The 23,756-nt window shown below is 35.0% G+C and overlaps 1 protein-coding gene across 6 annotated transcripts in view; it reads right to left on the minus strand.

Annotated features, from left to right (window-relative positions):
- Positions 1-3,111: 3,111 nt before the first annotated feature.
- Positions 3,112-23,756, minus strand: part of RPS6KA5 (ribosomal protein S6 kinase A5) — a 57,964-nt gene continuing 37,319 nt past the window's right edge. For 4 of the 6 annotated variants that reach the window (XM_015865277.3, XM_085549353.1, XM_085549352.1 and 1 more), the window contains 11 exons: positions 21,993-22,096; positions 19,977-20,127; positions 18,402-18,563; positions 17,272-17,397; positions 16,549-16,682; positions 13,209-13,302; positions 11,750-11,920; positions 8,905-9,096; positions 8,144-8,303; positions 7,086-7,249; positions 3,112-6,137 (listed from right to left, as the gene is read on the minus strand). In XM_015865277.3, the coding sequence (XP_015720763.1) occupies positions 5,898-6,137; positions 7,086-7,249; positions 8,144-8,303; positions 8,905-9,096; positions 11,750-11,920; positions 13,209-13,302; positions 16,549-16,682; positions 17,272-17,397; positions 18,402-18,563; positions 19,977-20,127; positions 21,993-22,096 (1,698 nt within the window). In that variant the 3' untranslated portion in view covers positions 3,112-5,897. Of the gene's footprint in view, positions 6,138-7,085; positions 7,250-8,143; positions 8,304-8,904; positions 9,097-11,749; positions 11,921-13,208; positions 13,303-16,548; positions 16,683-17,271; positions 17,398-18,401; positions 18,564-19,976; positions 20,128-21,992; positions 22,097-23,756 lie in introns of those variants that run through there. The other 2 variants (XR_014946768.1, XM_085549354.1) reach the window with 2 other exon arrangements.

Here is a 23,756-nt window from a genome sequence, read left to right on the forward strand (position 1 = left end):
TCCTTTATAACTAGCTGTCAAAATTCCTCACTAATGTATTCCTGCATTTACAACTTCAAAGGTAAAGGTAGAAATTGTGGAGGATCTATTCTACTGGGATTCTGGTAAAAGACTAATAAAAAAACAATATTGCAGATTTTCTTCTCTACAGGTGAAGGAGATAAGTGCAATAAGAACTGCTTGATCTCAGAGGTCTTTCCCAACCCTGGTGATCCCATGACATTTGGAAGCAACAAAATTTGCTGCACCTCAATGATTAGACTGCCAAGGTTGAAAGCCAATGCCAAGCTTTTATTCACATTTGCAGTACAGATGTAAGTTAAGATTAAAGGCTTGTTCTGTCTCACTTCGGTGTTCTCTTGAATCAGATCTCAGGTATTCCTTCCAATCTGACAGTCTTCAAATCAAAACAAGGGTCCTGATATGGCAAAACATATTACAGAGAACAGTATTAACACTTCACCTTTGCAGCAGCAGGGATATAGCACCATGGGTTCTGATTTACACCATCACTGTACAATGAACTTACAGTGGAATCTGTTCCCTCAAGTATGCACAGCTTCATGAGAGAAACTATTATGCATAGGTGAGCTATGTATTCAAAGAAAGAGAAATCACTAGGGAGACATCAGAGAAAAGCTTTGAGGTACTCACTACTTTTGTGAATTAATTTAGTTTCTCTTCCTCACAACACATTTATTTTCAAAGAAAATAGCAGAAAGACTTCACTATGAATACATTCCTTCAGACCATACAATGGTACTCTGATTCCCTTGTCACCTGTAAAAATACCTTGGAGCAAACCTTCAGCACTGTCCCTTTTTTGCATCACAGTCTGCAGACTTTTCCTCCTTTCTCCTCACTTTGCCATAATTACAATAACTGGTTTATACATGAAAGATATTTTAGCATACCTCCAAGTGTCAAACAAAATTATTCTCATAACTGATAAAACGTACTAAGGTAGATTTTGTTATGGCGTATATCTACAACACATGTGAATAGCAGGGACTCCTTTGTACATTCGAGCAGAACTTTAGCTTTCGAAAATTGATGTAATATATTAAGTTTTGCAGTGTTTCATTCCTACTTCAAAATCAATCAATCCCTTTTATTATCAGTGTTCACCAAGATGTCTCAGCTAAGTTGATAGAACACAGGCTGGCTGAGAGGTGATAACACCTGAACCAGGAGAAGATCAGAGCTGGGAGCCAAAAGGATCAGAAACAGCCCTAGGGGGGACAGGAGGCTGTTTTATTCAAATTCATATAATTCCAGGTGGCTTACATTTCTCTGCTCTTGTTGCGTCCACCCACATCAGACAAGACTGCTCCCACTGGTTTAAGAAATTAAGAGCATCACTACTTCCTGCCCTAGTACACAGTACTGGAATCATCCTGATTTCTAGACCTTCCTTCCTATGCAGGTGCTCTGAACTCCCACTATGTACTGAAAAAGTGATAGATAAAAATGACAGAGAGTGGGCGAGAGTTAGCCAATAGCTCTCCACTGTCATCTTTTACAGACTCCAGTGCCCTGTGGATCAAAGGAGCTCACTCAAAAGTACTTCTGACAGGTAAACAAAGATCAAGACGCTTCTACAGCAAAAGCATCCCAAAGGAAAGGAATGCAATGCTCTGCAATGTAAAATTCAGCACAGTGAAAGACTGTTGTACATGGGGAAAAAGAATGAAAACAGCAAGATTTGTTATAAAAATACCTGGAATTACATCGAGTGAATAACAAAAATCATGTCACCTGAAGCTTCTCATTATTAATTTCCCTTAACCTTCTTCCTCTTCTGCAGAAGTCCCCTTGTCTGCTCCTCTGAATCTGTATGAGTCAAGAATTCACACAGTAAGTAAAGTTATGTAAAGGTTCTCTTAAAACAAAAGGCCTATTACTTTCAATGGAGGCCTAGACTTGTGCAATACAGCATGAATCTACACACACATACATAATACATGCGCATACTGAAAACGTAAGAGACTTCTACAACACGTCATCAGAACTAATAAAACATATAAGAGAATCATGTGATTATTTCCTTTTATTTTTCTTAACAAGACAGCATTCTGCTCCTGGATGAGCACCAGGGATCATGGCTGTGCAGGTATTGTTATTTTGTTCCAAAAAGCAGCCACGGAAAAGGGCAGAGAGGATACATACATCAGCAATTGCCAACTCACAAGTTTCAAATCATTCTGATGCAATACTGTATTTTTATGCTCTCTCTCAAAACTGTCAATATAGTATTTTAATGAAGATATTTTCTGTAGCAGAAAACAATACAAATGCCAGATGCACAGATCATTCTACTAAGAAACAAACATTTCATTTGCTTTTCCTTATAAAAAGGGTAGAAACTTCACCATGTCAGAGGAACAGTAAAAATATTACCTTGTTTGTATTCCTCTAACACCTTTCCCATTAATATCTGCATTTCAAGAAATACTACAGAGAAATAGCTTTACCAACATAGTAGCTAGTACATTTAAGATTAATATAAACATCTTTACTGATAAGAAATTTGATCTTTCAAAGAAATCTCACAACATTGCTGAATGTGTCAAATCTGATAATAGTAAAGAAAGATCATTACTAGACATTAAGGTTTTTTGACACATAGCAGCACCTTAAATGAAATTCGAGTATAAACAGTTTACAGTCTAACACCTCTTTAAGACGGCAATAAAAAGTATTTGAAGTAATAATCAAGCTTAGCTTGTATACCTCAGATTTGAAATACTGGTATGAATATTAAAAATCTGGTCCATGTTTATCATACCTGGAGTGCCAGGCTGAGCAAGAGATTAAGCTGAAGAAAAGAACATCTTTCTGCCATGAGTAAATAGCCTCCTGCATCTGAACAAAAAGTGAACCCACTCTTGAGCTGCCTAGATTGCAAATCCAGTTTTATTCAGTGTAAACAGAATTTGTTTATGTAAAGATGCCTATCTATAAACCCAAGCAGCTTAGCATCCAATACAAAAGATCTGTTACCCAGAGGCAGTAGAAAGTCAGAGGTGATAATATTTCAGCTATCCCAGGTAACTGGTTAAAAGCAAAAGCGAATCAACAGCTAGGACTACTTACCCAGACCAAAAAACATCCTGTTTTTAATCTTTTATTAAATAACTACTGTTAGAGCACAAAGAAGAAAGAGAAATATTATTGAGTAAAAGTTGTATTTGATGCAAGTGACCTACTCTAATCATTTTAGACTCAATCTCTCAAAACCTGTGTGGGGGAAAAAAAAAACCCAGCACCAGACAACACAGCCATCATCTGCAACATACAGTTTCTTGTATGAATCTTCTTTTTCTCGTTTCATCAGTTTGTCAGGCATCAGCTTAAATTTCCCGAGAGAAAAACAAATGTACGATGCTTCCAACTTTGAAAAAGTTATTACACAAGGGTCACAATATTCCAGAGCTATTTGGCATCTAAGAGATTCTTTGCTACGCTTGAAAGAAATCAAACCCAAAATTGCGTTTTTGTTTTTCTCACTATGAAGACAATAAATTCCAAGAAATCCTCAAGGTATAAAATTTAAGAACAACCTTCTCTCCCTCCCTCAATTTACTTGTACTGACTACACAATAAGTATTAATTGTGGATTGTTGTTTTCGTATTTACAGCAAGTTTATTGGGGAGAGGGAAAGTATTCTTTTACAAATGAGCCATTTTCACTATTGAGATCACTTCCAAAAAGAGCATTCAGAAAGCAAACCTGAATATATTACATTGACAATTATTTTTCAATATTTTAACATCAGCCACTTAAAATCGGTTGTGTTATTAGCACATATACTGATCTTTAAATATACTACCTCTACATAAACAGTGCAAATCTCAATATTCACATCAACCTGAAATTAATGCTGCAATTACTGTTGACATTCACATCAAGAAAGTAGTAAACTATTTCACATGAGCAATTCCAAAACCTCAGAATGCCATTATTAATATCAAAGAAACACAGAACAAACATGTTGGGCTTCAAAGCCTTGTTTTGATACACACAATCCCTGTAAACATGGATGTATTGTATTTGTCAATACTGATATCTGATGCAATTCTATAAATAAAACCACTGATATAAACAATTCCTATATCTTTTTTCTTTTCTTTTTTTTTCTTTTTGCATAGGGTTCGTATTAATTTACTTTAGAGTAGAACAATCTGTTAACAAATTCCTCCTGTCAATTATTCTACCATCACAGAAATTTAGGATTTAATTAACTTTACACAATGATTCAATCTAACTTTAGTGGAAACTTACACATCTAAGCATTTGCAAAACTGGAGTTGTCTCTAGACATGGAGAATACGAGCAATAAAAGAGCTCTCCATAAATTTATAAAATATGCTGATTTAAAAGTTTATGCTGATGTTTCTGTAAGTCACATTTATGATTCCAAACAGTTATGTACATACTATACTATCACAGTAGGAAATACTTCACTGTAGAACACCACAGTGAACAAGTTGTGAAGCACAGTGTTCAATATAATTTCCCTTTAGTATTCCCAGTGCATAAGTTGTTAACATCTACACTACACACAAGGTGCCCAGGTCTAGTATTTGTTATATACAATGTAAAAGCGGGATAGAAAGAGTTTTGCAGTTTTAAGTAAGGAATGGAAACAGCGGATAATATACAGGGATTCACACCTGCAAAGTACAGAATTCTCCTTCACAATGACCACAGCCACCACATAATGCGGATTTCAGGTCACTCGATCCAATAAAACAGTGCTCAGCACCTTGTAGGAAGAGAAATCTGAGTGCACTTTATTATAAAACATCTCATTTTGATGTTATAAAGTGCAAAGAAGAAAACATATATTCTAATATTTTACAGTCACTATTACACTGATGTATTTGCACAATGCAAAATTCAAATAACTTGGTATATATTTGTATGGACCCTATAATAACAAATGCTGAAACCGAAGTTTTTGCATCTTTAAAAAAATCTCAGTATTTTAAAGTATTTGTGTAAATATAAAAAGAAAATATAAATTATAGTTAACTCTTGGAATAGACATTTTAACGCGTGACCATTTTTCAAACATTCAATATGAAATTTCGCTTTCTGTAATATCATGTTTTAGAATCTGTAAAACACTTTAAAAGTTATTAACTTCAAAAAGTAGAAACAAAGATTACTGTATCACAGTATTTGACATGTCACCTTATCAGACATCTTTTACTCCAGATGTTTTCTAAAAAATTAAATAAATAAAAAAAATCTTAGACATATTCTCAATTGTTTAAAACAAGAGATATGGAACAACTTTTTAAAGCAACCTAAGAGTTGCACAACACTTCATTCTGTTCTCAAAATTCAAATAAATGTCATAGAATGTCATCACAAATTTAAGAGGCCTTTGAGTACTTCACTTCTTTGGTGGATTGTACCAATCATTCCTTAGGTACAGGAAGAATCAAATGCTATGAGATTTTTCGCATAGCTGGACATAAGCAGAAGATTCAAGAGTTCTATGTTTTACAGAGCTTTCCTTTCTTTTAACAGTGGAGAAGAAACTGGGAGGAAGATTCTGATGCTGAGAAACAGCTTTCCTCCAAGCTGTACCAAGGGCAGAATAGCTCCTTACTATGAGGAGCCTGACTGCAGACTAGTAATTTATCCCAAGTGAATACAATGTTGGTTGTCATATAGTATTATACCATATCCAGTGATACCAAACTTAATGCTAAAAAGAAATGTACTGAAATATGAAGCTAAAAAGGTATGACTGAAATACATTATTAAAGCGGCGGACATATTTCTGTAGCCTGTAAGCCACAGGGAGGAAGGGTGGGAGAAGACAAAGGTACTGCTCAGTTTATAACCACACAGATCTTCAAGACAAAATATTCTCTGCTTTTCAGTCAGAGAACTGGAAGATAGTTTCTGGGTTATTGCTGTCTGTAGGGTTTGTTGGTTGCAGTGTCTTTGTTGGTGTAGTTTTACCATGAGAATGAGAGGAAGAAGAATGTGAACTTTCACTGGAGCTGCTACGCGTCTCTGTGCTTGTACTCGTTTTTTTCATTTTCCTTCTCTTTGCAAGAGGTGCCTTGTCAACATTCTGGAGGCAAAATCCTTCCCTTTTGTACTTGTTAAAGGCCTGTTTTAAAACAAAAGGTAGTTCTAATGTTTTTAAGATACTGAAGACATTTTATGGCTAATAAAACAATTATTATTTTAGTTATACCAGCAATTTTCATAGCCTTTACATATACTTAAAGGACAATTAGTCATTATCCGTATTTGAGTTATATGTGATATATTAACTGGCATTTTCCCCTTCCTGTTCTTCTAAGTTCAGAGACTAGTTTTGAGACTTTAACTACATTAAGATTACATTTTCAGGAAGTACAATTAGTTAAATAAAACTCTTTTAAGTAAATAAAACTCTTTTCCTTCAGCTCAAATTATTTTGCATTATTGAGACATCTCAAAGTAACTTTTCTTTTTCTCTGCTTAGTTATAAGTGCATACAAGTACTTCAGCACAGAAATGCTCAATTTCAGTTCATTTTCTGTAAAAGGAATAATGACAGTCAATACTATGCTTGTACAATACAGCTGAAATTCAAACTTATTTAGTAAACAAATATTGGTAGATGAGCAAGTCTACTTAAAGTATCCATGATACTTAAAATACAAATACATAATGTACAGACATATATAATCTTGATTTCGTAACTATAAGAAGGATAAGAATTCCAGTGACTTAAGCAGAAACTTTCTTCTCCCTTCTACAAAAGCTAGAAGGTCTTTCAATATATTTTTCTAAGAAACAGAATAGTTTTACAGATATTTTATTAGCAGTTGCCTCTCAACCCAAAAAACCTCATTTATACAAAAAAGTGAAAATTCATTTTTGTCTCATCATTTTTATTTTCACTGTACTTACTCATAAACGTTTGGTGCAGATGGAAAAAAAAAGCAATTATAAGGAATCACTGAATTACAAGGACAAACACATTTTTATTTAAGAAGAAAACCTACAGAAATCTAGATTAGCAAATTACATGATTTACTACATAACAAAAGATTATTTTAGAACTTACATGAAAAGTGGCTTTGACATACGTATGAACTGCAGCACCTGAAGAGCCCAAGTTATCAGGAGTCATTAGAGGGTTAGATGACAGCTGGCTGCCATCCTGAAGCCATTCGTTGTATCTCAGACTGGACATCTTAATTCTTTTGTTTGGATCCACTGTCAGAAGCCCTAATAGAAATATATTACATTCTCTTCACTTGTGAACTATTTGCCCTCTTTTAAGAGACAACGCATTGCTTTGATAACTAAGTCATGACAATATTTATCCCACATAGGCCAATGTTTATTCTAAATAAAGCTCACACAATGTTATGCCATCATTCACTGTAGCAGAACCATTAAAACCAAGAAATTGTTACATGTTTGATAACTCATCTCTTTTCACATGAATTCTAAAATAACAGGATTCAGTCACTTAAAACCTGTCTAGAATGAAATCCAAGAAAGCAATCCCCAGATTCTCAGCACAGTCCACTAAAATCTGAATCTGGATATGCCTACACTTTTGGCATGAAGACTCCTCCTAAGCCGGATTCTACACAGATTCACAACTTCATATTAGAATGCCTTAATTCGATGCCTAAAATGGTTAAAGGAAACACAAAGCATAGCAAATGCAAACAGAACAGCTCAGAAATACAGCAGTCTTGGCACACTTGTACAAAGACACAGTTGAAGGGAAAAGACAGTAATGCATTTATTTTCTGATAAAGCTCTACTTTTAAAATATGTATCTCACCAACAAACCTGGCATTTTCACATAACCAAAATACAACTATTTTTATTCTTTTAAAATTATTTTCAACTTTTCAAAACCTCTTCAGTTATTTCCTACCCCAGGAAATGAAAACATTAACCTTCTATTAACATCTTACTACATTAGAAAGCTATGCCCAGCATATGTAGAATTCTGAACCTCATTTTGATATGTCCGACTGTGAGCAAAACTCGTAGCTCAAGTTGTGCATTCTACTCTGTCAGGTTAGACAGCATTCAGGTAGCAGATAGTGCTATAAATGATACCTTTGGAAATAGAAAAACAAAGTATTCATGGTTACTTACCTTGAATTAACTCTTTGGCCTCTTCAGAAACATTTTTCCAAGCTTCCCCTTCAAAGGAAAATTCTCCCTTTTTTATTTTTTTCATAATTTCCAAAGCACTAGTACATGTTAAACTTTTGTCTTGAGACTGAAATGGTACCTGTCCTGATAACATCGTATACTGTCACAAGAACAAAATAATATTAACAAACAACATATTTATTGAAAACTATACATAGGCAGTTACTGCTGTTTCTACAGCATCACCAGCAGTATAAAATAGAACACTGACTAGCACATTTTCAAAGCTATAGAAAGCGCTAAACACACAAGACTATCAATTGAGCCCTTATAAGAAAAAGTATTTGTAAGTTACAGAAACCTCAGTCAAAACATGATGGTATTTGTACCAAGCTTACTTCTCTTGAAAACAGTTTTCTGTATTTTGCAGTACAGGCTGGTTCCTACTCTGAACCAAAACTCTCAGAAGACTATATGGATGCCTGTACAATCTAACAAGAATGTTTCTTTTTAAGAACCAGACTGTATTGAGTGTTTTTTTCAACTCCCAAAAATACTGAATTAAATTTACTACTTAGGAAAAAAAAAAAAAATAATCTCCACTCCCAGAAAATAACTGTTTTTGGAATCTATTATTTGAGCAGCATTACTTGAATGTACCATCTACCCAATACAAATCCAAAACTGTGCTGAATTCTTTGCATTTTACTAAACAGTAAATACGTATAATAAAATTATAAATTAAAAACCCATTCACTTACCAGAATGACTCCCAAACTCCAGAGATCGCAGGATTCATCATAACCATTGTGATTAAAGAGCTCTGGGGCAGCATAATGCAGAGTAAAACATGGAGTCTTCAGAGGCTGATTGTCAGGTGGTTTTAAACGAGCAAAGCCAAAATCAATTATTTTTATTTCTGAATTATCAGTTTCATCTGTAAACAACAAATTCTGAAAAGCAAACAATATAATTATTAGCATTAATTAGAAAATTGTTCAGAACAGCCTACTAGGTATTCTTCTACATTTATTACTACAGAACAGAACATCAAACAAAAGTAATAAAACTTGATTTCAGCTGTTCCCGAGAATTTCAGCTTTACATATGGAATACAGCATTTCAGCTTTGAAGAAAGACAAGCTGTCATCAGTTCAGGAGAAGATTTAAGATAATCTATTCTTTTCTCTGTGTGCACTTCTCAAGGGATATACAAGAGTGAGGCTTATGAAAAGTAGCTGAGGCAGAGATTAATTATTACTGATTTCTACTTCTCCTTGAACTTTTGAGAGAGCAGAGGAGAGCAAAGCTCTGCTGTTACCTTCACTGTTTGATCTCTTCAATGCTAGGAAAGCCTACAGCCATAAGTATTTTTCTAATTCAAAAGATCAATGATTGAACATGAAATAATTATTTTCAAACTCATTAATAAGAGGAGAGAAAAAAAAATCAATTCCTAGACTGCAAGAAAATCAACAAGGAGAACCTGAGAGCATTCATCATGGATAAAAGATGATATATGCTACATGCACTGTGGAAATTTCAATTTTAACAATATTGGTTTATAAAGATCTCTCTTGAGCTGAAAGTGAAATTGCTTATGTACAGAAAGAAAGATACAGTCCTAAGTTGGGTTGAGATTCCTTTATTGACTAGGTAAATAAACTGTACTTCACCAAAACCCCAAAGCTGCAGTCAACAGCACTTGCAGCTCACTGTAAGGAGACTGCTTTAGGCAGGTGGTTGCACTGAATGAACTCTAGAGCTCCCTTCCAATTCCTATAATTTTGTGGTTATGTCTTGGTATATTTTTTCCTAATATCCTTAGAGCCCAGTTCACAGATTATTGATTACTTCATGGGAAAAAAAAAATCCCTAAATCCTCTACTGATAGGTTTCAAGTGGTCACATATGCTCCATTAATTCTTCTGTAATTTCTGATTATTATTATTTTTTTTAATTCAGTACATACCCTCTATTGTGCAAAGCAATATATGTGGTCTAATTACTGCTGCTTAAACAGAAGAACCTTCCAGTCCACACTAGTAAAAAGAAGCCCCATCTTTATTGACACATAACCAGTTCCATTTTTTAAAAGCAGATTTACTAGTAACAGTTCAGATGCCAAAGCTGAACATCAAAACAAATCTGACTGGAGTTGTTAGAGCATCAGAGTTTTCTATATATCTTTTTATAGAAAGGTGCACTAACCACATCTATATTGGGAAAACTGCATATCCCATACTAAGTTCATGCCTGAATCTAAAATAGTAACTCTCAAAACAAAAAGCAGGAAGGAGAGGAAGGAGACAGGTTGGTTAAGTTCAACTCTGTAAAGGAAATGCATTCTATAAATTGTTTGCTAACCCTTCATTACTTGCACTTTCATGGCTTCTCTTCTTGAATATGATATGGAACCAAAGACTGCTTTAACTTACAACACGGCTGAAAGAAGCCCAGCTTTACAGAGTCAGGCCTTTAGATTCAAGTTGGCAATAAGAATAAAACTGGGAGAAAAGGAAGTGAAAATGGATTTCTATTTTTTGTTACTTCAACAAGGACTTGTTTCAAAAGCTGTTTGATTTCCTTGATGGTACAAGCAGAAACTTTTTCAAAAGTCATATTCCTAACTGATATATTAGAATTTCACAATAGCTCTTCTTTATTTCACTGCTTTTTCAGTACAGAGATGCTTTCAAACATAGGTTTAGCACTTAAATACCAACATCTAGAAGTTTACACTTAGAATTCTAACTACTATAAAAGGGATGCATCTGTAGAGTATTGGAATGCATGTTACAAAAAGGTGAAATGACAGCAGGAACCACAGATCATTTTTAAATCCGGATACAAATGTCGTAGCTATTTAATGATATATGCTGACTGTAATCACCAATACAATATAATGTCCTTGCTGGACAAACTAACATGAAACTACACCATCCCTAGGAGAAATTAAAAGCAAACAAAACAAAACAAAAACCACTAGAAGGAACAAACATTGTCTCTGGGAAACAGAACAAAACCAGTGGTCATCTGCATTATAGTAAACAAAACTGTCTTGAAGGCAAGATGCTGCAGCACAATACTGTTAATACTCAGAGCAATAATTCCTTAAAAATACATATGAAATAATATGATTTTTTCCTCTTCAGAAACTACTTAAGTCACTGAACACAAATCACGCATCTCCATTAGTCAGCTGTGCTAGACTGTATTTCACTTTGTGCTTAACTGGAGAATACGATGGTATCAGGGTGTAGCAGTTGCTTTCAAAAGAAGCCCCAGCAAGTGAATTAAGGTAACTAAATGAACATGAAAATGCACAAAGTAAGCAAGCAGCCCAGCTCTACTTATGAAGTGCTTCATACAGCAAGTATACTTACCCTTAGTATAAACTGTTCCCCAAATAGGTAAAGAATGTTTTCAAACATGTTATAGTGTACTTTTTCTTTCTAACAACACTCAAAATCTTTCCCAACAGTTACTTTTACCTAATAACAGAGAAATGCCTGTGGAAGGGATACCATTTTATAAAAATTAAGAAACAACTGCAGAAAAATTTAAGAGCTTAATACTGAAACATGTATAAGGAAGTCACTATACCTCAGGTTTCAGATCTCTATGGACTACTCCTACATCATGCATGTGGCTCACTGCTGAAACAAGTCTGCGCATAATATGACTGGCTTCTGTCTCACTGAAATGCTGCTTCTTCTGAATACGTTCAAGCAATTCTCCTCCTTTCAGTAATTCCATTACCAGAAAAGTGTGAAGCTAAAAACCATAGAGAAAAAGATGGGATATTAGAAATATACACATTAGCACACAATGACTGCAATTCAAATGTCTTTCAATTGAACAAATGGTATGCTTCTCAGAAAGCTTTACTGGGACCAGAAAGTGAAATCAGCATTCTCAAAAGTCAATTGGTGTTGGCCTGTGATGGCTACGAGCACTTCCTTCCCCTGAAATACAGTACCAATGTAACATTTGAAAGCCAAGAAAAGTGTGTTCAAGGGAACAGGTCAAAAAATAAAAATAAAAATCAATTTCACAGAAATATACAGGAAAGGAAATTGCACATTATTTGCATATTAAGGAGCAGAAGGATGGCTGTGTGTACAGAAAGCAGCAAGACTCCCTCAGAAGCACAATGTGTCTATTAGTTCTATTGCTAGTAGTACTTCTCAGATATCCTTCCTTGCAGTTTTTCTTTATGCCTTGAGAACAGCCAAAAGTTAGAAAGAATAAGGGTATTTTCACTAGCAAACTTTCTGTGGCTCACTAAACATAACTAAGTAACACTCTAAGGCTGGATTACTAATAAAGAATTTGATCAAAGTGACAGATTAAGTTAAAAACTGGAGTTTCTTTAGACAATTTGCAGAAATGTCAAGACCAGAAAATTTCTGGTCTTCAGAATATTGTGTTCCCAAGTAGGAAAGAATAGATAGGAATCAGAGTCCAGCACCACACAGGACCACCCAAAATTCAGACCACATGTCACAGACCACTGTCCAGATACTTCTTGAATTCTGACAAGCTCAGTGCTACGACCACTTCCCTGGGGAGCCTGTTCCAGTGCCTGACCATGCTCTTAGTGAAGAACCTTTTCCTAAGATCCAATCCGAATCACAGAATCATATCATAGAACAGCTTGGGATAGAAGGGACCTCAAGGACCATCAAATTCAACCTCTCTGGAAAAGACAAGGCCACCAGACACTAGATTAAGTACCCCCATCTAACCTGGCCTTAAACACCCCCAGGGACTGGGCATCCACAACCTCCCTGGTCAACCTGTGCCTAACCACTCACGAAGAAAAGAGCTTCCCTCTGACATCTAAATTTCCCTTCCTTACTTTTAAAACCATTCCCCACTGTCCTATCACTATCTGTGTAAAAAGTTGATTTCCCTCATGTTTATAAACTTCTGTTTTAAAATTTGACAAAAGCCCTAGGAAATAAGTTGTCTATGCAATAATAGTAAGCTTAACTTCTAGACACATTTGGAAAACACAAAGTAATGTGTTTGGCAAATGCTGATTATAGCTTCAAAATACCTGGTCATGATAAACTTCATGCAACTTCACTACGTTGGGGTGTCCTTCGCAGAGTTTCAGAGCTGTTATTTCTCTCTGGGTGTTTGCTTCCATCCTGAAAAAAATTAAGAAAACATTTTCCACCAATTTTACCAAGCAAGTTGCACATTCAAAGTGTAACACCTATTTTTTTTTTTTTTAATTGTTGGCTATTCAGGTGTTTGCTTTTTTTTTGTTTTTTTGTTTTTTAACATTACAACCCCTTGAATAGAATTAAAACCACATTCAAAAGAAGCTGAGCAAAATTATCCATGTAACCCTGCAAGTTAGGGCATTTAGGAAATGCCACACCCAAATCAAATGACTTTTTTGATGCAACTGCAAATTACTACAGGAAAAGCAGAAAACGTTTTACAAAACAGTTTCTATCTAAAACAAACCTTTCCCTTAGACCAGGCCAATTTGATTTCCCCTCTGATCCTACAAATATCTTTAAGCCCAGCTTTATCCTGAAGACTCAAATTAGTGCCCCAACTCTTTCCATTCATATAGAAGATGAATACTGCCACTCCTGCGTAGAAATAATAAGCTCATACTAGAAAAAAAATAAAACCTGTAACATGGTCTGTATAGAAGCTACGCAATACAAAGGAAATCCTAAACAGATGACTATAAAAATATGAAATAGAAGAAATAAGAGTCTTGCTCCAAAGTAAAAAATGATCTCACAATTTCCTTTGAAGTTCTTAAGTATCCATAGTCAAAAAATTTCAGCATGTTGAACACTACAACAACCCACATGAATAGTGACTGCGGAGAACACCACTTTGTTTTCCTTTAAATAGACACAATGACAATTTTAGGGCAAAAAAAGACATGAATATTTTTGTCAAAACTCTCTCCTTCTGAGTAAGAAAGGTTGGTCCTGTACTAACTTAGGGAATGGCCGAATAGATAACACAGGTAGCATCTCTCTCACCACACATTCTGCATTTCTGGTTGCATAAATGGTTCTGTGTTGTTGTTGTTATTTAATTAGGGTCAGAACCACAATGAGAATTTTGTACAGAAAAATTCTGTCTTTCTGCAGGCTGCAGAAAATCAAGAAGTAAACTAAGCTGTTTCACTTGTATCTCTGTTGATTTTCTTGTTTAAACTGGAAGTGATTTCAGGTCCTTGGCAAATTCAAAAACCATCTTAGATAATCGTTCCCTCCTAGGAACTACTAGGAGAAGGTGGATCTAGGAAACAGGCTAAAAGGGCTCAATGTAAAGTAAACAAATCTTTGAAATATGTGCCTGGACTTTTCTGAGTGTTTCCTTTCTATAAATGGTTTGCATCTCAGTTTTGTAGACAGACAGCATTATGAAAAAGAAATGGAAGCTCTGAAACAGTAACTCAGGGAAGCTTACAGGACCCTGCTGTTTCACTGGGGTTCAAGACAAACAGAAAAAAACATTAAAATGTTGGATAGGTCCAGCTGTACTAACAAAGCATGACCACTGAGGAATTATTCATTTTAGCCTTCATCCCAAGTACCTTGAATAGATTTGCCTAGGTGTAGGATTCAGGTTGTGTGTATCTTTGATGGACAGGAGTATAAGACTGTCTGACTTTAAGGCAAAGAAGTTATTAGAAACCTACTACACTTCTATCAGCAAGAGCTACTGTGTTTTTGAGAGCAATGTTATTTACAGTTTAACAGTTTCTTTTTCAAGGCTGGTTTGTGTCTTGTCATTTGGAGAACAGATTCACTGCTACCTCTAGAAACTACATAAACATGCTCTGCATCTGCTCACAGACTGCAACCCTGAAAAATGTTTGTACACAGACCACTCCTTACCTTCATTTAGCCTGGTCCACCAAGATGAAGGAAAAAGAGCAAAAGAACCTGTGAGTAACATCATTTAGGGATGTCATTCCTAAAAGTCTAGGCCTATGTGAAAAGTCAGTACTGATTCGATCATTGTTATCCAAAATCAATACTTCCATTATTTTAGGTGGATTTTTCCTTAAGATTAAGGAAGTGCTTCCTTACGATTAAGGAAATACTTTCCTTCAGAAGTACTGATCAGCAGCTCTGCATGCACCACAGAAAAAAAATTCTAAGTGCAGATTTATGATAGAAATTCAGATTAAAATATCCAATCTAGGTGTCTACTGCACGTATGAAGTCCCAACGTATCAAGAGAAATTCTGGTTAATGAAGCTTTCAGGGTGAACTATCCCACTCCAAAATATGCACTTCAAACAGGATTCAGTTGCCAAAGCATAGGAGAGCCTGGAAGATATCTACATAAAGATAGCAGTCACAAGACTGACTCAAACTGGAGGACTCACAGGACACCATTAGATTCTAAAATGGCACTGCATCAATACCTGTGTTTAGGTAAATTAATTCCACAATTGCCACCTGGTCATTTGAATCTCTCTGTATAGACCCCATTAACAGTTTTGATGATGTCACCACTAATCATAGCAGACCTCAAAACTGGCCCTCTTACACTTATCCCATGCAAAAAGAATGTGATCAAATGCTTAAGTCTAGTGGACATTTAATTCTATTCTCTGGAAAAGCACAGGTACAGTCAAATGCAAAGGACAAATAGACCACAATGAACTATCAATCTGTGAGTGGAATATCTGCACATTTCCCTTGTCTTTTCTGCCAGCACTGTACACCATGCTGGAACATATTTAACAATGAATACTGAGCAAAATGAAGCTAAAAGTATAGTCAGCCCCCGAAGAACCCCTTACTTCCCTCTGGGCAGAAAATGCCAGAGGCATCTACTCTGGAAGAAGCTCAGATGGAATCCATGAGCAAAGTCAATCAGCTGTCTCCACTGAAATGCTGCCTTCAGAGCATCCAGGAAACAGATGTAAAGCAAAACTCTACATTCTAATTATATTTTACACAGATTCATATTCAAATTAATTAGACCTACATATACTGCACATACTTTACAAAAACAACATCCTAGGCAAATCAGTTGAGTTGTCTAAGAAAGGGAGCTACCATAAACCTACACTTAGTTCTCTTAGTTCTAAAGACTGGAGGACCTTATATCCTTATCTGGTTTGGAGCAAAATTAGGGGTAGAACATAAGTACGAACCAGGAAAAAGCCCTTCTTCTTGCGTCCTCCCCAACAACAACAATATTTTCTTTCCAAAAACTCTCAGAATTTTTTAAAGGTCATAAAGTTACTACACATTTCTGTAGATACTGCAGAGGTATGTCAAAGAGAAAATTATTTTCAAGTTAATTTTCCACCTTCAAAAACGTAGCGAGCATTATTCTAATCCATGGGTGACAGTAAGCAAAGAAAATATTTTTATTGTCTTATAGAATATTTATACCTTTTGCTAATTATTTTTACTGCATACTCCTGGCTAGTTTTCTTGTGTAAGCACTTTCGACAAATGGAAAAACTTCCTTCTCCCAATGGTTTCTCTTTCAGATCCAGTTCATAATGTTGAAAAAATGGAGAATCCTGTTAGGAAACTGTCTGTATTTAGTTCTGCAGAATACTTTTAGTATACAGTCAAAGACAAAGAGTAAAGTTTTGTGAGAATTGTTACAATTTTAAATGTAGATGAAAAGCTCTCTCTTTTTGATAAAATATAAATCTTAATTTCTATTTTATAAAATGCATAAACTTTATTTTAACAATCAAAGAGTAAATCCTACGTTATTAAAAAAAAACAGTCTTTAAATAAAGCATCACTACTACAGCAACAGCTTAAGGTACAAAAGGTTCAGACAAACAGGATCAAAGAAGCTCGTACATACATTTATTCACAAAACTGTGCTAGTTCGACAACATCACAATAGTGTGTGTTCATCTAAGGTTATTATACTTGGTCTTCTGGAAAACTAGACAATCATCTCATTTTTTCAGACTAAACTTTAACCACTTTTTATAGTACCACATGCAAATTATATGCTTGGATCATCTGAGGAGCCATTACAGAGAAAAGATACACGCATAATGATTATTTTATAATCTGTAGCACAGCTTGTGATCACTGATATGTGGTTCCAAGTCAACCAAATTAATTTAGTCTTGATATTATTATTACCTTCATCATAGCACTTCTGGCAATAGTTGTAGTTCCAGGCCGCTCATCCCCCACATAAAACTGAACAGGATCTACTGTAGCTGCATTGCGTTTAAACAAAATAGAAGGTGCAACGAAAGAATATCCCTATTAAATTAGAGACATCAGAAAAGGACAGATCTTGAAAGTGTTGCACACTATAATTCTGCATACAAAACATTACAAGTTTCTAAAGAATTTAAAAGAAAAATTAAAACATACATAATATGACAAAGAAACTGTTAATTGGCTAATTGATGAGTAGTTGTTACCACATGTGACATGAGATGTCCTTCTGAAAGTAGTTATATGATTCTCCAAGCTTGTAGATAAAATAGCAACAATACAAAAATTCAGGGAAATAATCCTAGATTCTGTCTGCTTAGATTATTCTGCAGTGGTGATAAAAGTTCATAACTCAAACTAGCTGGCTTCCCAGAACACCCATAAGTTAAAGAGTGAAACAGTTTTTATGTTGTGACATAAGCAACAGACAGTCCTAAATGGCAAAACAAAATAAGCTTCAGGTTAGTGATATGCCCCATCTAGCCATAAAAAGAACAGCTGTGACTTCCACTGCAGGATGAGTCAGATATTAATATGACGTAACAAAGGCTTTTCAATAGTCAGTACAAATCATACAACTTCCAAAATATGACCATGTATTCTTTTACACTGAGCATTAAGTTGCTCGTAATTGGGGGTGGAGAAAACAGTGAACTGCCGGTGACCTCTGCAGTTTGTGTTCCAAATTTGAGGCCGCTCTTGAGCTGTTGGCCCATTTGACATTCAGACTCTGTAGTACAAGTAAAGATCATTCTTTAGTAGCATGGAGAAGAAGGTAAAGAAACCTGTGTTATTGATCTGTGTGTGGTAGTCCAGTAATTAGAGCACTCAAAGTAATTGAAAGACCTACTTTCAATTCTGCAGTTAGCTCCCACTAATTTTGCAGTCACTGAACAAACAGACCTGGGAACTGGCACTGGAAATTACACGGACAACTCCCAGTAAAGCAGAAGGTGGGAAAACCAAATCCAGCTTTAAACTTGGAATTCCTCAAGACATGATTTTTTTTAATTTTTTTTTTAAATGAATGCGAGTCCTTAAAATACCTGAAATATTTTTTCTGAAGTCTGTGGGGTTGCTGCAGGAGAATATGTTGGATCCATTTCTGTAAACTCTTCTGCAAAGTTACTGACATCCAACTCATCTCTGATTACTGGTTTAAATGGAGCTGGCACTTTTTTGGCAGCTAAATCATCCCAGTTTATATTCTAAACAAAAATAAATAAATAAAAAAAAAAGGAGAATAAGCTTGAACGAAATGAAAATTTAACACAAGCTGATCTTACAGAAATATCCAGAACCATACAGCCCTACTCACTAATTTCCACAAGAAAAAACATTTTAAGTTATACCTGGCTAAACTCCTAGGATATACTGTTTATATCACAAACAAATCTTAGCATAAGATGCCAGAAGCAAAGTTTCAATATTTATCAATATATTTTGGCAAATTTCTCCTGGCAAAGTTTAGGACTGATCAAATGCATGTTTAAGTATCATAAAAAAAGAATATATACAACAATGGAGATGAGCCAAACAGGTAGTTTGACAACCTTGGAATTTCTTTCTCTATTTCATGGGAAACATCACTTATTTTTGCAAGCCATACTTCAAGTATGTGGTATCTTAAACTTTACATTGCCGATTCCTATACTTGTTTACAAATCTCAGCCATCACAGCCCTAAGATGATGGGCTTAGTTGAACGCATGGCTACAGGTGGGGGGCATGGATATGGTACTTATGAAAAAATGATCCTATCGCTGTAAATGAATGGAGCAGAAATGAAATCAAAATCAGGAAGTACTGTATGAAAAAAAATAGGTGTCTTCTAAAATGAATGCTGAATAAAGGATTTTAATGCTATGGAGATATTTGTCAGATTCTTCACAAAGAGAAGGAAATACAGAAGACACAAGACTAAATTCAAAAGTTAAAAAGCCAATATGCTCATGCTGAATGTTATAATTACACAGAATGGATTTACTTGAAATATCCGATTTATACTATCAACTTTAAATACTACAAAATTTATACTAGTTAGAGATATATTTAACTTCATAATTACCAGCAAAATATGTATTTTTCAAAGAAAACACAAAATTTTAGCAGCAGCATACGGAACAGTGCAACTCTTGTACATAAGCACATTCCTGCATCATTGCTTAATATCACACTAAAATCTGAATTGAATTAAAATCTACTGAACAAGACTGAAGGTTTAAATAGGAAAAGGAAAACACAGAATAGGAGGTCATCACTAATGGTGAATTCCACCAGTATTCAAATCCTCCAGCAGCATCAGCACAAACTCACTTTTTTCCAAACAAAACAACACAAAATGTATAATTTAAGAGTTATTCATTAAATCTCCTGGTTTGAGTAATGTGCCTTTTGGCTCTTCAAATAGCTGTTAGAAACAAACTCAGAAGAAATCAGAAAAGCCGTCATGCCCTTGCTGTAGTGTGTACAAAAATCATATATATAAGCACATGAGTATTCTTATTAACTTAAATGTAATTAACACACTTGCAAGCTACTCCGTTACCAAAACAATGTAATTTCTTTTAACTTAGAATTCAAAACATAGAATAATGTGGGGAAAACACTTTATTTCTTCACCTGGAAAAAGGGATGCTGTTTGATTTCATCAGCATCAGTTGGACCACAACCTAGTCTCTTCTTGGGGTCTTTCATCAAAAGGCGCTGGATTATATCCTTAGACAGTGCACTCATTTCTTGTGGGTAGGGTGGCTCACTTTTTAATATTCTCCTATAAAACAAGCAAAAGATGAGTACATAATGTGTTAAGTGTTAAATCAACGTGTTATCTTATTTATGGTAGTGTTATGTACCTAGAGACAGAAGAATGGTAAATCTGAACATTCTTTTTTGTTGGTTTTTTTGGTTGGTTTTTTTGGCCACACGCAGGAATAAAATTTCAATATAAAATATAAATAATAAAATATCTGCGATTATTTCCTACCTTGGTAAAATAAGAGAAAGATGTGGATTCATTTAGAACAAGACTTTTTTCCCTAAACCCAGAAAAATGAAAGACCATAAGAAGAAATAAGAGGGTACGAAGAAACTCAATTCTCTAAGTCTACACTTAGGCAATAACATTTTTGCTTAGAAAACTGCCACCAATAAAGAAGCTTCTAACAGCTTGTATCTCTGTGTCAGTGCCAGTCATTTCATCACTACTAGCAACTACAGATATCTGATGACATTATCTGCAACTCAGTTTTTCATAAGTTTCGAGAGGAAATGAAACTAGAAAGATCAAAGATATCCATGGAGAGAAGTTGTGCAGTATAAACAAATATGTAGTATATACATCAACCAGAAAAGAACAGATACCAAAGGACAACATTAATATGTGGTCAGAAAAAGGTAGTAAACTTGCCACAACTAACGTCAGGTCAGAGATCAGTTTATTAGCTATGGATGCCAGCAGCCTTGCAACTTTGACTTTAATCATAAATTATCAGAAAAACAAGATATTGAAGAAGTCATAAGGACCTTCCAAAACAGCTGAACCCTGCACAACAAGCACCTAAGAAGTTTTCTTGTTTTGTGAACAAATTATATTTGTAAAGTTTTAATCAAGGCACTCTTAAAATAAAAATATGAACTTGGACTTCCAAGTCTCATTGAGACAAAGCAGAAGTGAGAAATCAACCGAACTCTCACATTCACATTCTTCCCCACTTTTGGAGGTGATCATATGGGTTTTCTGCTCTGATAGTTACAGAACACAAAATGCATATCTGCTCCTTCCAATGAATTTTCTAAGTTTATAACAGAAGTTAATAAACCTACATGGCTGATGTAACTTCTCTTAGCCACTTCAACTTCAGACTTCTCAGTAGAGTGTCAGAATCAAAGTAATCATATTCAAATAAGAGAGCGACCTTTGTTAGTCTGGAATTCCAAATTGATCTTAACAACCATCATTAATTTGTGCAATTTTAGCCCTCACCTCCTTCTGCTCCAACAGTACGCTAGTAATAGGAAATGCTTCCTTCTGGGAGAAAATTCACTAAGGTTTTTGGCGCAACCTTACTGTACTGTATTTAAATGCTCCAGTGATTTTATACAGGTACAGATTACCAAACACGAGGAAGCTGACAGTTGGTCAGGAAAACTTGATGCATAAAATATATTACTGGTATAGGTTATTTCATTTCCATGTGTCATTTTCACTTCTTCTCGGAACTCTAAGTATGGCTTAATATGATCCTACTCTTTGTTTCATATTATACACTAACAAAATAAATACTACCCATGGGAAAAAGGTGTGAGTAGAGTTCATGCTGATAATTTAAAGCTCTAAATGCAATGGAAGAGTCTATGAAGACATGACAAAAATTTCCCTAGCTAAATATTTTTCATTATGTATCAAGATGTTGAATGTGATAATTCCATTCACATATAATTTAATGTTTCATTTTATTTCCCTTAAAACTGTAAATATGCAACAGGGCTGGACAGCCACAACTGTGGGCTGCACTGTAGCTTAAATAAAGCTTTCATAAAGGTCAATTTTAGTTTTTTAACCTCAGCAGATCACTGAAATGATTTATCTGCTTTCAGATGACATTCTGTCATAGAATATGCTGCTTTGAATCTTACCTAGAAATCTCAGCTTGAGAATTCTTCTCTCCATCAACAGTAAAGGGTGATGCTCCAGTTAGCAATTCATACATAAGAACACCAACACTCCACCAATCAACAGCCTACAGAACAGCAAGAATTAAATTAAGATGCAGCAAAGTAAAATCATTATCAAAAGGAGGAAGAAAGCAAGGTAGCCAAAAAACAGCTAGCAAAAAGGACAGCACACCTATCTCTAGGAAGACAAACTTGGGCACAATAAAGCTTAAAGGACAGCAGTAATGACTGGATGGGTTTTCCATGCCAAAATAACTTGTAGCTGAGCAGAAAGCTTTCAAAATCAATTAATTTCTCAAGTTAAATCTTTCATTGGCTAATAAACATTTGGTCTGTTTTTCACCAGAATTAGATTTAACAAATGTGAAATAAGAGAAATGAAAGTAACAGAGGAACCAAAGGCTTACTAAGAATTAGCGGAACCGGAGCTTTTAGGAACTTTTGAAAAGCACTCTTTTCAAACAGCAACGTCTCAGTCAACCGTTAGTCGGGACACCTGAAAACGCCATTGAATTTCACCTTTCCATGGTAACGTGATCTTTTGGCTTCATATGTAATTGTATTATCCACATCTTTGACACCACTGAGCTTGTTTTTTGTTGTTTTTTTGCTTGTTGGTTTGTTTTTGTTGCTGTTGTTTTGGTTTTTTAGAAGCTGCATTTTAAAAAACATCTTTGGATCTATAATGACCTCCATAGCAATATTGCATCTGATTTTTCCTATTGCAATACTTGGAGCAGGCTACATAGTTTCAAGGATAGACAGTTATCTGGCAGTAGAAAGCAAAGTCTTCTAAAAGGAAAGAATTTTTTGAGGTAAAATGCTCAAATTACCTCTGTGCTCTCACATCCACTGTTGCTTTTGAAATTTTAAAAAATATATTTTAAAAGTAATTTTTTGTTTTTCATAAAAAATTGCTTTTCCTCTTTTGTAAGAAATGGAAGATCCACAGAATTCGAATCAATCTTAAAAATACCAGAGCACGTTTTTAAAACAAAGATAGCTATCTATTGGAGATCACAAGCAAAACCACTGATTTATCAGAAGCAGAACATACCAACGCAATCTCATTTTCTCTTTAAACTGGGTTTTAATTAAGCAGTCAATACAAAGTACTCTAAAAAACTTCTAACACTGTGCCACATAAAACCACCAAGGATGAACCAAGAATTTATGACGTTAACAATTACCAGCACATTCACAACTGAAAAAAAAAAATAAAAAAATCACCCTTATTTAGCAGTGGGCAATAGTTTGCCAAACTGCTGAGCCATTTCTTATAGCACATTATAAGCTCTGCTCTGTATCTCTTGTAAGTATCAAGTAGAACTAATCAAAGACAACAGAACAGAGATGGCTTTTGTAAGCACTTGTGAAAAAAAATCACAACTCAAGAGTGACTACTGCACTGCAGAGGAGCTCTGAAATAAGCATGATCAAACCAAGGGGAAATACAGAGTGCAGGAAATGGGCCTTCAATTCACACATCTGAAAATTTGTATTTTTAATAATGATCAAGCAAGCAGTACTGCAGAAAAAGATGCAAAGGCAACAGTGGAACAAAAAGTAGGTGCAAGACAGTGACTAAATGTAATGATAAGTCATGTTTTATTTCATGTTTAATAAAAGAATCAAGGAGGCAATCAATCTACTGTACTTCAAACTGCCAACACTTTGCTGAAGTACTGTGCCCACTACAGTGCAAATGCAGATAACAAGAGATGT

The sequence above is a fragment of the Coturnix japonica genome, chromosome 5 (genome assembly GCF_054131305.1).
Source record: "Coturnix japonica strain WE chromosome 5, WE-NBRP24, whole genome shotgun sequence".
In the NCBI taxonomy this organism is placed as follows: Eukaryota; Metazoa; Chordata; class Aves; order Galliformes; family Phasianidae; genus Coturnix; species Coturnix japonica.